At 36.1% G+C, this 17,674-nt stretch overlaps 1 protein-coding gene across 3 annotated transcripts in view; it reads left to right on the top strand.

Annotated features, from left to right (window-relative positions):
- Window positions 1-17,674, top strand: part of ZBTB46 (zinc finger and BTB domain containing 46) — a 108,739-nt gene that overhangs the window by 67,702 nt on the left and 23,363 nt on the right. For 2 of the 3 annotated variants that reach the window (XM_084645318.1, XM_084645319.1), the window contains exons 4-7: window positions 1,130-1,411; window positions 8,732-8,904; window positions 10,117-10,168; window positions 10,248-11,048. In XM_084645318.1, the coding sequence (XP_084501444.1) occupies window positions 1,130-1,411; window positions 8,732-8,904; window positions 10,117-10,168; window positions 10,248-10,843 (1,103 nt within the window). In that variant the 3' untranslated portion in view covers window positions 10,844-11,048. Of the gene's footprint in view, window positions 1-1,129; window positions 1,412-8,731; window positions 8,905-10,116; window positions 10,169-10,247; window positions 11,049-17,674 lie in introns of those variants that run through there. The other variant, XM_084645320.1, reaches the window with a different exon arrangement.

Here is a 17,674-nt window from a genome sequence, read left to right as displayed (position 1 = left end):
TTTAAATAATTATGATGGCTAAAGGAATGGATGTCATTTTTTATTAGAATAAAAACATGCAAATGTAATTTTTACAACTTTACATACATGTGTATTATCATTTTCTAACATTCTTTTCATTCTTCTGTACTTATACTAATTTTATTGTTGTAATAGTCCATTATATTTTTGACTTCTGAGGCAATTAACTATGTCGGGTGGTCTGTTTTGTCAGAAGTTTTTCACTAGTACTCACGTTAAACTTCATGTATAATATATGTTGTGCAACTGTGGTTTATGGTGTACTTTTAATATGAATGACCTCAGGGTCCACATGGAATTGTAGTAGACCTGTTGCTCAGATTTTCCAAAATCTTCATCCTGGGGGAAAAGACCAAGCCTGGAAAATTTCAGCTGGAAAGCCACAGTTTAAAGTGGCTGAAAACCATTTCTGTACTAGCTTGCTGTAATAAAATCTTAACTGTCATGGTCAGTGAAACTCTTGCTGAAGTACAGAATATGAATTGCTCAGTATAATCCAGTGAGTTACATTGATTATCTTATATTGCCTATCCATCTACATTGTTTGTGGTACCTGTGATGTAACCACCTGCTTCATAGGACAACAGTGAAGACTGCAACCCAAATTGGTAGGATCTGGTGGTGAACCTTAATTGAATTGGTTCTGATGTATCTCTTGTAATGCATATGCACTTTCTGTTTCACGATTATGGGTCATATAATATTGCTATTTACTTTCTCAAGGGATGAAAGAGTTACTCGCACTAAATTTGTTTTTCACTATGTATTTGAATAAGTCTTTAGTGGTTGGCAACAGAAAAGGCTAACAGAGTTTTTGTTTTAATCTTTGTGTAGTCCGGAAATTAGAAGCATGTGAGTTGCATGTTTTGGGTTGAGTAAAAATGTGTAACTGTTTTAATTTAAAATACATAATGGACAATAAAAGTTGAGACCCAAACCAGAATTCTGTACCATCTACTTATGAGAGCAAAAACATAGGTCCTTTCCCTATGTACTATTGGTGCCTAGCTGTTTAGTCCTAAGATTAGAAATGCACATGTGGTAGATATCTCACCTTGAAAGTTTGAATTCTTTGTATGTTTCTCTAATGGTGTTTTTATTTACATAGGTGCTGATGTGACAGTGACAGAACCCAGCAATTCGGATAGCCGACTGGAGAGATCAGACCTTTACGCAAATGTTGATGAAGCACTCATAGGAGGTGATGTTAGCTACCTATCTCAGCCTCTTACCCCAGAGAAGGATGATGCACTTCAGGCTGCCACAGTTGCTAACCTGCGCGCAGCCCTCATGAGTAAGAACAGCTTGTTATCTCTGAAAGCTGACATGCTGGGAGAGGACAGTTCTCTGCTATTCGAGTACTTACCCAAAGGCACACATTCTTTATCTCGTAAGTTTATACTTTTATATTTTTGCTTAAAGATTCATTTAAAACCTAATTAGGGGAAAAGGAGGAAATTCAGGGCACTCGAGATGTATTGCTCCTTTACTATTTGTATCTAGGTTAAACTTCTGTATAAATGCACATCCCACCAGGTTTGGAATCCTGTCGTCTGTAGTGTTATGCAGCGTAACTCTAATACCAGTGTTGGAAATACAAAAGGTATTAGGGAGATATTTATTACATTGATTTTGTACTTCGCACTTATTGACAAATCACTAGCATGGCTTTACGTATTTAGAGAATATGGAATATTTGACTTTTTCAGTCAAAGAAGGGATGCTCTGTAGGATTTGGATCAAAAATGAATCAATCATAAAGCCAGGTGGGAGGGAACTGCCACTCCAGTAAATTTTAAAAATAAAATGAGAGTTGTAGTCATGTTTGTAAACCCAACAAGCCTAATCCTTTTTTTGCTGCTTTCTTCGGATTTTCTGCATTTGGTAATGAACAAATATAGTTTCTATAGCCATACTGACTTTCACTATTCTTGTGCACAAAGAGGGATGATACTTGTTTGTTTTGGGAATTTTTTAGGACTAAATATTGGGAATTGAGGAAGGAAGGAAAATTCATGATAGCATCTTGTAAATAGTCACTTGCACATTTGCTAGATATCTCCAAATAATCAGGGTAGAAGTGTTTACAGTGTTGCTGTATCCATGTTGGTCCCTGGATGCTAGAGACAAGGTAGGTGAGGACCAACTTTTGGTGAAAGAGACAAGTTTTTGAGCTTACACAGAGCTCTTCTTCAGGATAAAAGTGATCATTCTGTGTATTCATAACTTAAAACATACTTTCTTCAAATCTGAAGCATGCGGACATATAGTTCATAGTATGATTTCCTGGTTGCTTCAGGTTATGCTCTACTGGTTATGTGTACACAACATTAATAAGAACTTGAGTATATATGCTTGCCTGTATTGTAAGATAGATCTATAGTTTCTTCTATGCATAAGTCTTTTGTAAAGTGTTTTAGATTCTGTGGGGTATACAACTAAGAAAACTTCGGTGGGCTGAAGAAAATAGAAATAACAACCATATATGCTATATTGAGATGGTATTTTCAGTAGTGGGGGAGCAGAACACTGGCCGTACAAAGCAAAGCATATATACATTAGCAGTGTATATGCACTTCAGACTTCCAGAAAGGGGGCGGGGGGGTGGGGGGGATGAGATCATCATTAAGGCAGTGAATGACCCAAATAAACAAAGTGAAAAGAACATTTAGCACATATTATTTGATTTTTATTTATTTTTATTTTTGAAGCCGGAAACGATTAGGTCACCTTTAAGCTAACAATCACCTGAACTGTATGATGAATTACAGTGCAGTGGCAATGCAATTAAAAATAATGTAATGGCAAATCTTAATGTTCCTTCTCACCCCCAAAATGAAAATAATTGAATTTTTTGTTGACGTTAGTCTGATTTTTTTAAAAGTGAAAAAACTATGGAGGATTGAAAGGAGTAATCTTTTTGCAACTTGGGATTGTGTGTTTCGTTCGTTTTTGTTTTGGGAGTGATGTTTTGCTTTTTTTTTTTTTTTTTTTTAATTGCTAGGGTAGTTTCTTTCCTTTGGTAATATCTCTAAGTAAATAAGTAGAATATTCTGTTCTTCAGGCTGCTCCTAGAGTGCAAATGGCCCCATTGCAATGAAGCAGCACATGACCCTTTGTACTATCTAAACTCTTGCTGCAACTGTGTGGAGGAACCTGTAGGCAGAGTGTTTGCACAAGGGAGTTTTTGCCCTCCTTGCATTCTGTAGAAAGGGTCTCCTCACCAGGCCTACAGGTGGGGTGGAGGCTAGAAATAGGGCAGGTCCAGGGGGGAACCTGGGATCAGTGTTACAGAGATAATGTGTCATGGCCACTGCTTCTAGGAGTAATAGCATGATGAAGCAGTTTCTGCCTTCTTGGGCAAGAGAAACAGCTCTGAGAGGATGCCACACTGCAGCCCCTCATCTTGGCCCTAGATTGGCAGGTACTTGATTTCACATCCTTACGCTTTCACCAGCACATGAAATTCACCCACATAGGCCCTAATTACTTGGTCTTTATGCAAGTAAAATGAATGTCTTCTGGAGTTAAGAGAAAAAGATAATTGGTCTATACTTCTTGTCACAACTGCGCCCAAAAGCTTGGGGAGACTCATTTTACAGCTGATTGAAGCAGGGAATTGGGGCGGGGGGGGGGGAACCTTCTCTTTATATTTTATTAGGCTCCTTGCTGTTTATGTTAATATATCACTAGGAGCTGCTGTCATAATTTTGAGTGTACTTGTTTTATAATGGTCCATTCAATCTGAGTATCTTTTTAATGTTAATTCTTTAATGATATTTAACTCTATACACTAAAATTTCTCATTAAACTTTGTCTTGTTGTATTTGTTAAAAAAACATAAGTGATAGCTTGTTTTTAAATTCGTGTTTAGTATTAAACTCATAAATTATAATGTATCAAGTGATTAGGGCACTGCTAAGACATTCAGAACATGCAATTTAGGTTAGTAGTAGATTTTTGGATTTTTTTCCCCTCCCATTATTTCAGTTCTTCACTCTCTTTCTCAAACCCATGAGTTGAGGATTTTGTCATTTAAATCCTTGGTACTTAAAAGAAAAAAAAGGAGGAAAAAAAAAAGCAGTGAACAAAGTTCTTTTAAAAAAAAAAACCCAGACATGTTATTTATTGTAGTTTTGTTTTATATTTTATCAAATCTGAAAATGACGTGTTCTTACACCAAGCATTTCTAAATGGTTTTCACCCTGAAGCTTTAAAAAAAAAAAAAAAAAAAAAAGGTGTGTTGGACCATCTTAACCATCTGTTGATTCAGTTGTCGGCTTGACCCAGAAAATGTTAGTGTAAGAAGATGACCTAAAATTGCTGTCCTTTTTCTGAGTAAGGTTGAGGTAAGGAGGAATAGGTTGTAAGAGTGTATTTTCTTTGTTTGAAATACTCATGAACTTTCTAAGAGAGTATAACTCTGTCACTGTTAGCGATGCAATGAGGGGAGGGAATCAGGGGGCCCAGGGTTCCCCTCTCCCCCTGGCCATTGGGAGGAAAGCGGGAAGAGGTCATGGCAGTGCCGGAGGGGTGGGGGAGACCCATACACACAAATGCATCTCTGGGGCTCCCTCCTGAGGAAAATTCTGGTTGCACCCCTGGTTGCTGTAGAAACACATGGGTTTTTTTAGTTTTTCTCTGGCATAGTTTATGCTGTTGTAAGAAGCTAGTTGAGAATACATAAAGGTGCTCATCATACCTTTGCTGATTTTTCTAATGGATTTTAAACCTGGGAAATCTTTGTGCTTGGTGAGTAAAGGGAACTGCTGATGACTAAAAGGCTTAGCTTCATGTCAACTTTACTGTGGTTCTGTGTTGTAAACATTAAGCTAACAAAACAAAGTAAAAAGTTCTGTGTAAATGAGCGTTAATTTTAAAGGACGTACAAGCATTATACCTTTTGTAATGATGACACTGAAAGAGAGGCATGAAATCCCTAATATTCAGCTAATGGACAATGGGAATACAGGATGATTCTTGTTACAGTGGATATTAATATATTGTGTTTAAAACAACTGAGCAGAAGGTAATGCGGTACTTGTAAACTTAACCAATTCAAATCAGCTTAAAAATAAAAGTAATAAAAAAAATAAAAAATTGATTTTCATTTCTTGCCATTCAGGTAATGCTGTAAGAAATAAATTGATCCAATTACTTTATCCATATATTCCATAGTTTAAAAAGTCAGTTACGTTTTCAGTTTTCTGGTGATTGAAGTCAACTCTCATTTTAAAAAAAATGACTCCTTTCATGTTTTCAGATTAGTCTGTTATAAAGTTCTCCATATGTCTGTTTGGCTCTTCCTGTTTACTCTCTCTGTTTGTTTATAGAAGCAATTCCTATGAAGCGTGTTATACAACAGATTGCATGGTACAAAAGGCCCTTTTTTCTTGGGCTAACCAATTAATATTTTATTTTTAGATACTCTTTGAAGCCAATAATTTATACTTTCACTAAAAGTTAAAGGAATACATTTACACAGTGGTCAGTTTTCCCAAGTGGTATTCATGTAGGCAGGGATGTTTTCTTACAAGATTTAGAGGAGAGTTGATGTCATTTTAAGCATGTCATAATGATCTTGGCATTTCAATTTAAGTTTTCTACAGGAGTTTCCTGTTAAATCTGTTTGTGCTCTTGAAAATAGCATCCTCCATTGCCATGTTGCTATCAGTGAGATCTTCTATGCATATTTTTCCATGAACAATGCTGACCACAGGACAATTGATAGTTTTAATTTCTGATTAAGAAAATTGTCTTGCTTCCTTGAAAGAATTTAAAGAAAAAAATAATCTTACCATTTCTTACTATATTAGCAAGAATGAATTAAAATCTAAACGCAGATGCTGTTTACTTACTTGCATGCATAGTACAGAATATCAATGATATACCTTCATTTGATACTTGCAATTGGTGGAAACAAACAAGTAGTTATTAATTATTGTTGTTATGTATCTATTTTATGCTGCATATGTTTTCTTTCCATTTTCAGGAGTGGCATATTGTTTTCCCTTATTCTCCAAAAAATTGCCCATTCCATCAGCCTTCACTGTTGCTTTAATAAGTGGGCAGCTGTTTACTTCACATTCAATACCAAGCACAGCTTCCTAAGGAAACTAGCAAGGGAATTACGAAAGCTAAGCTACTGTTTCTTACTTTGTCAAAGTTCAGACTACATTTAGCCTGAAGTGGACTCCTGATGTAAGTTCTCTAGAGTCACAATGCAGAACTGCAATGTAAACAGGGCAATCTGCATCAGTATTGTAGATTTAATCAGAACACCAGTTAATCTCATATTTGTGTAGGTGGACAGTGATTGTGCAATTACCTAAAGTAGTGTAATACTATAAATCTAATTTTTCCCCCCAATTCATTTGAATATTGAAAATATTTTTTACTCTGTATCTCAAAGAAGATGTATTAGAATTGGAAAAGGTACAGAGAAGGGCAACAAAAATGATTAATAGTATGGAACAGCTTCCACAAGAAGAGAGATTAAAAAGACTGGGACTTTTCATCTTGGTAAAGAGATGACTAAGGGATATGAGAGAGGTCTATAAAATAATGAATGGTGTGGATAAAGTGAATAAGGAAGTGTGATTTACTCTTTCACAACACAGGAATTGGGTCACCCAGTGAAATTAATAGGCAACAGGTTTAAAACAAACATAAGGAAATTCTTCACAAAATGCACAGTCAACCTGTGGAACTCATTGCCAGGGGCTGTTGTGAAGGCCAGACCTATAACAGGATTCAAAAAAGAATTAGATGAGTTCATGCAGAGTAGGTCCATCAATGGCTGTTAGCCAAGAAGGTGAGGGATGCAACCCCGTGCTCTAGATGTCCCTAGCCTCTGGCTGCCAGAAGCTGGGACTGGACAACAGGGATGGATCACTCAATGATTGCCTGTTCTGTGCATTCTCTCTGAAGCATCTGGCGTTGGCCACTGTCGGTAGTCAGGATACTGGGCTGGATGGACCATTGGTCTGATCCAGTAGGCCGTTCTTACATTCGTATGTACTCTCCATGTGTTCTTGAAACTGCCACAGACCATTGCCCAGTCACAAGGAAATCACATAAGTTGTAATGGTAAATTAAGACAAGAAATCCACCTGTTTATAACTGGAGATAGTAACTTAATAATTTAATTTTGCCTTATTACTGCATACATTTAGTTTTTCTTGGCATTCTTCACTGCCGTGCAATGTTTATTGTTAAATAGAAGGAAAGCTTAAAAATATTCTCTTCTCATCACTCCTGAATGTAACTAACTAAACTGTGAGAGTAACTTTAATACAGAAGACCAAAACAGAGGAGGCCAAACCAGAGGATAGTAAGAAGTGCAAGAGTAGCTGTGGTGTTTCACATGAACGAAAAATTAAATAAACTGAGGAAGTAATGGGGAGTCCTTATTAGAAGGCATCTTAAAGTCACTTTAATCTTTTTTAGTATTTAATAAAAATGTTAGGCTGCTGTGTTTTGGGACGGGTGGTTTAAGAAAGAAACTCTTACCCAGTTTCAGTGGAATGCTTCGTTGTAATTTTGATTAAGTTGTATCTTTTGTGAAATAATTGTTCATGCCATGCGACTTAACATTTGCACGTATTTAATAATTTGATGAAAATTATGCTAAGTTTTTATACACCTTGTTTGCGATCTTGCAAGCAAATTATTGTACTCTTGTAATAAGAATAAAAAGCCTTTGAAAGGACGTAAAGTATTTAAAATTCTGCTTTTTTTTACAGCTTAGTTTACAAAACCATATTTAACAGTGCATATATAGTATTTGTTCCTGTTGATTTTGCCCACTTTCTTTTCACAAGCAGTGGTTTGTGAGGTTGAAATGAGGCAACAATTAAGATGGCTGTTAAGGTTTAATTAACAATTTTAAACTTATATAGCCATTTGTCTTAGTCAAAACGTTGTATATTTTCACCATTGACTGTCAACATACTTTCTGAGTACTGTATACCATTTAGCTGCTGTCACAACATGAACAAAGGGGTTTACTTTTATTTTGTCTGGCACAGCAAAAATAAGTTGGCCTTTTAGTGGCCAGTCAATATTCTTTTCCCTTAAACTTTAGTAGAGGTTTAGAATGTAACACTTTTTAGGGTTTAATTATGCAACCGTGAACAAGTCTCTTAAGTTCTCTGGTCTCCCAATCATAAAATGTAGGTAATGCTTTCTCACCTTTGCAAAGCACTTTGAGATCTCGGATTAAGCATACTATATAAAACAAATTATTTTATTTATTTATTTATTATGGTTAAATGTTGATCTTAAGGCTTTGACAGAAGTTTTAAAGACAGTTATATGGATAGTTGATCATTTTTGTATATGTTCATGGAGAATTTAGAGATATATGTTTAAAATAGTATTTGTGAAAGCAGTGTATTTCAGAGATGTAATTGTTCAGAATATTTGTGCTACCTTTTGCTTCTTTCTCCCATGTGACTCTCTTTAGTGACCATTTTGCTGCTGTGAGATATAACCCCCACCACATACATCACATGCAGACAACTGGCATTTTGGGTGGGGAGGCTGGTTTTAAAAACACAAAAGGCCTGCATCACTACACTGCTGCGTTTCCTTCCCACTGACAGAAGATAAACTGCAAGTGCTCATTCACTACCTTTTCAGGGCCTTTTTTAAAACCACCAGCTGGTGCTAGTTCACGTGGGTGAGACTCGTTTCCTGTGTTCCCCAGGGCCTGGTGCCAACTTGAATCGTTCAAGGGGCGAATTTGATGGCAAAGTGGAAGCACCATCTCCCCTGCTGCCTTCATCACACCTTGCCACTCAGAGCCCCCCTGTGATCTCCTGTTCTGGTGAAATGTCACCAGAAACCATGATAAAAGGAAAGCTGTCTTCCTCGGCTCAGGTAAGATCAAGAGATAGCTGCAAAAATTTGTAAATGTTAAAGGGTTTTAACACACATTCTCCTTAGTAGAAAAATGTGACCATCGTATTTTATACTTTTACCATGTCACACTAGCGAGTTCGATTTTCAAAATACAGTTAGTTTGAAATTTCAGGAAAAAAAAATCCAGATTTGCTCCTGGGCTGGGTTAAGAGCTAATATTTTCCTAATTTTGCAGATCACTTTCCCTTTTCTTCCTTTCCTGAATGGAACATGCATCCAAAAGTAATTAGTATTTTTTTAAAAAATGGCAGGTGTGCTTTTTATTGTAAAAACCATTAAAATTTATAATACAGTATAGGGATGCTTGAACACACAGGTGTCCAGTGTGCTTTTTTACTCATTATTTAAACATGGATAGAAGCAGGGATTGCTTTCCATAACGGAAAAGTTTCTGAACTAAAATATGTAGCTCTCAGTAATGAGTTACATTTTTAAATATTTTTGAATTAGATATTTGCCTCCTTGTTAAACAAATGGAGTAAAATACAGCTCTTCTTTTGCAGTCACCTTAGAAAAAAATCACCTGGTAAGAAAGGTTAATTTACCACCCCACCCTGTCCCCAATCTCTGAGAAACCTGCCCAGACTACATCATCTGCTCTATTCCATAGACAGAGTCACTGTCTGCCATGCAATGGCATAGTGCAAACTGCTTATGCAAAAATCAGCTTGTATTTATAATTCAAATCAGTCATATCATATAGTCTTAACATAAAAGAAACTGAGGAGAGCATGCTTTTGCTTGATATGGATATTTCTCTATGGAAAGAAAAATAGCAGTAAAGGGTTAAGGGCAAAGTTAAGTACCTGGATCCATACGCCACCTCCTAAATAAAAGTAGCTTGACTTTCAGAATTGCTCTGCACCCATGGTTCCCATTAAGTTGAAGGAAGCTGTGTGTGTTAGGCAACTCTGAAAATTGAACCACATTTACTTACGAGCCCAACTGTGAATTTAAATTCCGTATCTAAGTCCCCTTCTTTATGCTCCAAACTTGAAAATTCTGACCTCCATTTCTAAATTTTATTAATGAAAAGTTTGTAAAAGAGAAATTAGTTATTGCTGAATAGAATGCTAGATCTCTGTTTAAAGAAGTGGAGGGCTGGTGGGTGGGTGAAAAATATTTTTCTGTGTGTGTTTATTTTAACTTAATTGAACTTTTCATTTGCAGGTCCCCTATGATGGATTTTTAGCACTGTGGCAGTTTGGCAACTCTGACACAGGTAAATGGAGAGAACAATACCTTTAATAGAAAATTATTTTATACTTAAAGTCATTAACGTGTGTGTGTTTCTGTTTTAGATATAAACGTTTCAAGATGTGAAGATATGGACTTAACCAATGAAGGCCTGTTCTTGGATTCAATCTTAACCAAGAGACTGACTTGTGCTTTCTGCAGGAGGGTTTTTGAGTGCACTGAAAAGTTGAAGGAGCACATACACGAGCATGCTTTTTCCATGATTCTTCCTTTTGACTTAATTGACTGTGCCAGACCTGTGCTCATTGGCCTCACTGATCATATGTCCCAGGATCAGCTTGCCCGTTTCCAGTGTTCTAAGTGCCCTGCAAGCTTTACACTAAAATCAAATATGGATAGGCATGAAAAGACAATCCACTTTAACCACAAGAAGATGCAGTGCCCTGACTGCTTAAAACTCTTTCGAGACAAGACAGATCTGAACCGGCATCTTATGTCTGTGCACTCAGATGAACGTACCTTTGTGTGTCTCTTTTGCAGCAAAGGTTTTGGCACACAAAAGAATCTCACTACTCATATAAAAGTGTGTTACCTGGGCTCTGCCCAGCCAATTGGTGAAGAAGTTCTGGATAGTGTGGATCAAAATCAGGAACCTGACGTCGTCTTTCAAAGCTGTATTAAGGAAATGAGAAAATCATGAGATTGGAGGGAGATGGGATCCCATGTTTTAGGCATTTATTTTTTATTAAATACATAAATTAAAAGGAGTATATTGCTGCTTTGTTACTTGCTGAAAATGGGTTTACCATTGGATAAACTGGTTTCAGAGTAGCAGCCGTGTTAGTCTGTATTCACAAAAAGAAAAGGAGTACTTGTGGCACCGTAGAGACTAACAAATTTATTTGAGCATAAGCTTTCGTGAGCTACAGCTCACTTCATAATGCTTCTGATGAAGTGAGCTGTAGCTCACAAAACCTTGTGCTCAAATAAATTGGTTAGTCTCTAAGGTGCCACTAGTACTCCTTTTCTTATTGGATAAACTGTAACACTGTAATAATTCCCAGATATTGGACAGATTGGTCAGGCACTATTTCAGCTCCAGATTTTGTAAACTAAAAACTCTTATTAGAATCAAGCTGCAATTTTGTGTAAGAATATTTTTGATAGATAATATAATGGTATTTTGGATTACTCATGATTAGAGATCGCATTCCTTTAAAATTTTTACATGTCATGATTAACAACTTTGGCTTGTGTATTTTTTAATATAAGCTCAAGCCTTTAGAGAAGATTTAATTGGTTATACAAAGATAATGTTTTAAGGATAATTAACTTTTTATTTATTTTTAAAAGCAGTTTTAAAAGATTCCTTTGTAAAGATAGCAATTTAGAGCAATATGTTTTATGCAGTCCCTATGTACTGTGAGGGTCTGTATGAATGGAAATGATCAGTGATTGTAAACATTTGCTTGGTTTAAAATTCTGCTTTATAGGTTCTGTTTAAAATAGTCTCAAAAGGATTATTGAGAAGTATACAGGATAACTGCATTTGGGAGTAGAAGAAGGCATGTCTCTGTGTCGACTTTGTCATCTAAGGAGATTTCCCCCTCTGATGTTAGGCATTACACAGTTGAACTATAAGCTTGTTCTGCATGGCAGCTAAAGTGAATCTGTTCTGAGAAGTACAAATTCCAGCAGATGTCAGGCATGGTTAGAGGAATATAGTCCTACCAGAAGAGGTGAAACTGGCCTGCTGTTTGAAAAAATTTGATTATGGCATTTTGAGATTTTTTTTTTCAACTTCCTTTGGCTTCCTGCCAATGTACCATGTATGTACACTCAGCCACCTCCTCTTTCCTAAAGCACTCTGATTGTTGCCTGTATTAGATGAGAAACTCTGTTGAACCACTGTGACAAATATGTCTGCTTTGCTGAATGATGTCTTCATTTATACTAGTTTTAAAAACCACATAAAACTTCTGGAATGCTATTGGACAAAGATTAGATTTGCATTGCATCAAACAGATTATAAAAGAAACAGAACAACGAAAGACCTGAGCTTTGCAATTGCACAACTGTGGGTTGGAGCTTGGGTGACCAGACAGCAAGTGTGAAAAATCGGGACAGGGAGTGGGGGGTAATAGGAGCCTATATAGGAAAAAGACCCCAAAATTGGGACTGTCCCTATAAAATTGGGACATCTGGTCACCCTAGATGGAGCTGCTAGTTCCATCTCTGGTCCAAACTACCAGTTAATGAAAGTACTTTGCTATCACCAAATGCCACAAGCTATTTATAAAGAAGTCCAGTTTTCTGTATCATATTAAGAAACTCTGTGCTACTTGGGCATATGTTCTATACTAGGGTTTTTTTTAAAATTGCTGCAGGTTTAAGAACATTTGATTATTTAGTATGCTGCTGAATGTTACCTGGAGTTATTTTTTATATTTATGAGTAAGAATGTGGCATTCAAAAACTAAGTTTCTTCAAGTCTTTTAACTCCATCAGTTTGTTCTGTACGTTGTGGTTGAGCTAGCCAAATTGAATGTACATAAAAACAGATCCTGTTGCTCCAAAAAGCCTATATAGTGGAGACAGTGGAACTTGAGAATCAGACACTGTTACTGGAAGGTTGAAGTCTTAATATAGTTCCCATTTAATTACTTTGGTTCAATTATTTGAAAGCTGTGAACTGTTTAACTCATAGCTTGCTGTTTATTTTCATACAAATACATATTAGTTTAATTACTCTAACAACTGCTGTAGTTTAAGGCACAGTAAGAGTGCGTTTCAAATACTCTGTGTGCAATGCACAAGTTGTCAGCAACTTAGTTTGGTGCTTAAGTGTTATGTAGTGTGTAGGGGTTAATTTGTATATTGGTTCTTTTGATATGTGACACAACATAAATAGAAAGCAATAAAAAAAGTTTTAGAAGTAGTAGTCCTGTGATTTCTCCGAAGTTCTCTTGTAGCATGGCCATACCTCAGGAAACAAGGCAAGGAAATGCTTAGTTTTGCACAAACAATATAGTATACTTGTAGCGTGATTAAACATTAAGGGCCACATTCTTTAGCTTGCTAAATCCACTTTGCAAGCTACACAAAGTGGGCATAAAACAGCTGGAGATGGCCAGTGGAGAATTTCTCATGCGGAGGAACTGTCCACCAGTGGAAAGCTGGAAGAGGTGGCTCCACCATCCCCAACATGGAGAGGAAGTGGCACCTTCTAGAGCACTGCTCTGCTACACTCAGCCCTTCTCTGGTGTAAATTATATCTGCTTCACTGCAGCTCTAATTTGCACCAGAGCTGGGTGGCAGCTTAGGGCCAGGGAGCCACAAACCACTCCACCTCGCCCCCATCCCCAATGTGCCTGAGCAGATCACAGACAGTTTGAGTCTGTTCCTGTGTAACTATTACAGCACGTGTCATGTTAATTGATATAGCAAGAAAGCCATATTAAACTCTCTCTTGTCCATATAATGCTTTCCCCTTATTGATTATTGATATATATGTAAATATGGCTTAGAATCAACATGCTCCTCCTGTTATGAACATGACTAATCTGCCTGTTTGATGTTTGGCAATAGTTAAGTAAATTTACTGTGCTGTTTGGCAGATGGGAGAGGAGGTGGGAAAGAACTAAGCAGTGAGAGGGAACTGTGAAAAAGCTCTCTGCCCCCATGAGAAATATCTGTGGCATTCTGGAAGCAGAAAATGAGGGCTTATCTAGACCGTATCAGAAAAGGAACATGAATAACCACAGCATACCTAAAAGGGCTGCTGTCACATGACAGAGTCATAGTCATAGAGTTTAAGGCAACAGGGGGCTACTAGAGGGTCAGACCTCTTTATCGCAGGCCACCAGCACCCTCACACTAATCCCAACTAACCCAAAGTATTACAACCCATAGGAAGTTAGACTGTTATGTGCCACAGGCAGATATAATGGCCATATTAAATACTTACTGGGAGCGGGGGTTTCCCCCTGTATTAGGGAATTAATACCTGTGTAACATCAGTCACAAATCTCGATCCTATCTGATTTCTTCAGTGATGCTACGGTTCAGTCATTAGAAATCAAATTGCCACAATGGTAATAAATGTAATGAAACACATAAGGAACTGTTAAAGTCACTGAATACATCTTATAAATAGAAGGAGTAGGTGGATCATGAAAGAAGACCCTTGATCATTTCCTCTTCTTTTCTCTCATTCTAACCAATGCCCCTGTGGGTTCTCTGATTTTTGTTAATGTTTTCTGTTAGCATTTTCTGCAGAGTTTGCTGTTTTGATGTTTTTAAGTCTGTCCTTTATTTAATTTTGTGTTATTCTTTGTGAAAATGTCTAGATAACATTCTTTCAACTAGATTAGCCCTCTCCTTTCCCTAATGTTTAAGGGACTTGATTAAATTAATTTAACATCCAAATGAGATCACATAGCAGTGGAAGAAATTATTTTCTATTAGACAGGTTAAGTAGGCATTTTATTGTAATATGTACAGTCAATACCGATCGTATTGATTCCTGGCACCTGTGCAAATACTTATCCAACTTTTTGAGTGACTTGCAAGTTCTTGTCTTCACAGGTAGGAGCAAATTAATTAAAAAAACCACAAACATTAGAATTTCAGGGAACAATATAGCAAATGTTTATATAAACATGTAATAGAAAACTTTCTTAAACTTGTATTTTTAAATTCAAAATTGGGAAGTAGGAGATGATGTGATAGGGATTATTGGTTTTACCATGTAAATAACAAAAGATATAGTTTAAGCTTAAAATGCAGTCTAATGTGTAAAATGAAGGGGAAAAAACTTGCCTCAAGCTATTTTGTGAAACACTTGTTGGCATCCAAAAGATTCAGTATTCCAATAATTGTCATGCAGTAACACAGCATATGCATAAATTACAGACTTGTAGAATAAAATTTAGTTTTATATAGCACCTTTATGCAATAGTTATGCAGTGTTTTACAAAATAGCTGCTGGTATTGATGTAACTGTATAGGAAATGTAGCAGCTGTTTCTGAGAGCGAGAATTTTGGTCAGGAAACAAGTTGTCCCTTTAATTTAAAAAAAAATTAATTTCCATAGAATCAGAAGAAATTGCTTTTGGTTTAACATCTTGTCTTAAGGATGGCAGTGCTAATAACACACCAAATGAAATAATATATTGCAGTCTTGCAGTAATGAGAGTATATTTGGGTGGACAACTGAAGCAGGGGAATGCCAAACAATATATGGCACAGAAATGATCTAGTTACTGCACAGGATTCCAGAAATTCTGTCTCCATAATTTGGGCTTTGAATTATAAACATATCTTTTTGGAGGTCCTGACGGTAGCAATCAGCAATAAAGAGAAAAAATTATGAATAATTGTTGCAAATGAGATTAGCAACATATTAAGAAAGCATAAATTTAGCTGTAGGTTTTTTTGGTGGGGAGGGTGTTGACTACAAATCTCCAAACTGCAGACAAACCTTACAATAAAATGTCTTCTGTAGTTCATGTGATGCTAAATGAAATGGGTTCCCTTTATCACTGAGTTAGCGTGCATATTCTAAACTAGAGTGGAAATAACATCATTGATGTGAGTATGTTACATGATAGGACTAATGCATATAAACATTGTACAACCGTTTGTTTTCCTATATCATCTACGCATTTGTCTCTGTTTAGCAGTGATAGTCGACAGACCAGATTTATGCTTTTTTAAAAAGTCTTTATCTTTCACCATTGGGAACTTGTTTGGAGTTTTAGATTTGCAAACAGGTTTTTTTAAAAGATCGTATGCAGGAAATGCATGTACAAACCAGGATAGTGTTAAACCTGCACATCACTTTTTCAGGTAGGAAAGCAGGAGGGGAGCTAACATGTATTAGCAAGGAGAGAATTCTAAAAATGTAAAACAATGAAAATTTACCTCAGTGAAACAAGATAGATAACTTGAGACAGTAATGCCAAAGTTTTTGTAGTGTTGCTGGATAACTTTTTTTAAAATGCTCATTTTATATAAATGAATTTATTAAATTATTTATTTTTGCAGTTTTTGTTCAAAATACAACTCTGTTCGTAATGCATATTTCATTTCTTGGTACTATTCTTCATGTATTTGCCATGTATCGTTGCTGGTAATGATTTTGGTAATCTGGTCAATGATCATTTCTTTGTTTACAGATGCTGCTATTCTTAAGTGTTGTAAATATTTAATATTAGCCTTTTTATTTAGGGCAAATAGTTCGTACATTTAAACTTTGTCATTTAGACCAAAAAATGCATTGTATGTCCATACCGAGGTTAATATATTATTGACTAAATATATGTGCTTATAGGCATGTGTGTTTAACAGATAGATAGATAGTATTGTGAAACTCTAAAATGAAACTGTGTATTAGTTTTTCTAATGATGCTTTTATTTTTCAAGTCTTTAGATTATAGATGCAGAAATAAAAATATATGGATATTTGACAAAATATTTAGTTTTTAATAAAATTATAACTGCAAAAATTATTGTCCTCTGTCTGTTTAATCTTAAGTAAACGGCAAAATTTGTCGTATGCACTGAGATTCGTTGTAATACCCAAAGCAGTGAATTTGAGGGATATTATCATAAAATGTTCTGGATCTGTTATTTGAAACGGTGTTTGTATCTGAATTTAACATAAAACTTTCACATCTTTCTCTTGGTAAGCAGAAATAGTTAAAGTGGTTCAATCTGTTTTCACCATTCTCTCAAAGCTTTTGTGCCTGGTTTTTCCATACTGTTTAGGTATCCAAATACACGCATTATTTGCATGGATTTGCTATGACCATGCATCCAAAGTGACGTAAATGGACATTTTGTACATGGGTTTGCCTGGTTAACTCCTGGAACTGTATACCTTGGCTTTGAAATTGGGGACTTTTATGTCTTCAGTAACATGCAACATTTCACTGTAATTTATTTAGCCTCGCAAGCTTAAACCATATGTTGTCTGGACAATAAGTTGAGGGAAGACCTCCAAGGGGCATCTTAGTGTTGTAGGAAGTAATGTGTACAGTAAGTGGCATTCTTACCTCTGAGTTTTCTGAACCAGTCATATTGATTTTTTTAATAATTCTTGGAATGCTGGGGAAGTTCCGGAACACTGGAAGAAAACTTATGTGATGCCAATATTTTTAAGGGTAAGCAGGATGACGTGGGTAGCTATAGGCCTGTCAGCTTGACATCTATCCCAGGAAACTAATGGAATAGCTGTTATGGGACTTGATTAATGAAGAGTAATATAGTTAATGCCAATCAGCTTTGGTTAATAGAAAATAAATACAGTCAAACTTGATATCTTTATTTTAAATGAGGTTACAAGTTTGGTTGATAAAGATTATAATAGTGTTGGTGGAATATACTTAGATTTTGGTAAGATATTTGACTTGGTACCACGTAGTATTTTGATTTAAAAAAACAAAACAAAAACTAGATGCAGAATTAACATGGCGCACATAAAATGGATTAAAAACTGGCTAACTGACAGGCCTTGAAATGTAATTGT

Source organism: Lepidochelys olivacea, assembly GCF_965140295.1.
Source record: "Lepidochelys olivacea isolate rLepOli2 genome assembly, chromosome: 13".
NCBI classification, from domain to species: domain Eukaryota; kingdom Metazoa; phylum Chordata; order Testudines; family Cheloniidae; genus Lepidochelys; species Lepidochelys olivacea.
Note: the sequence above shows the minus strand (reverse complement) of the source record. Positions and strands in the feature narration are given on the sequence as shown.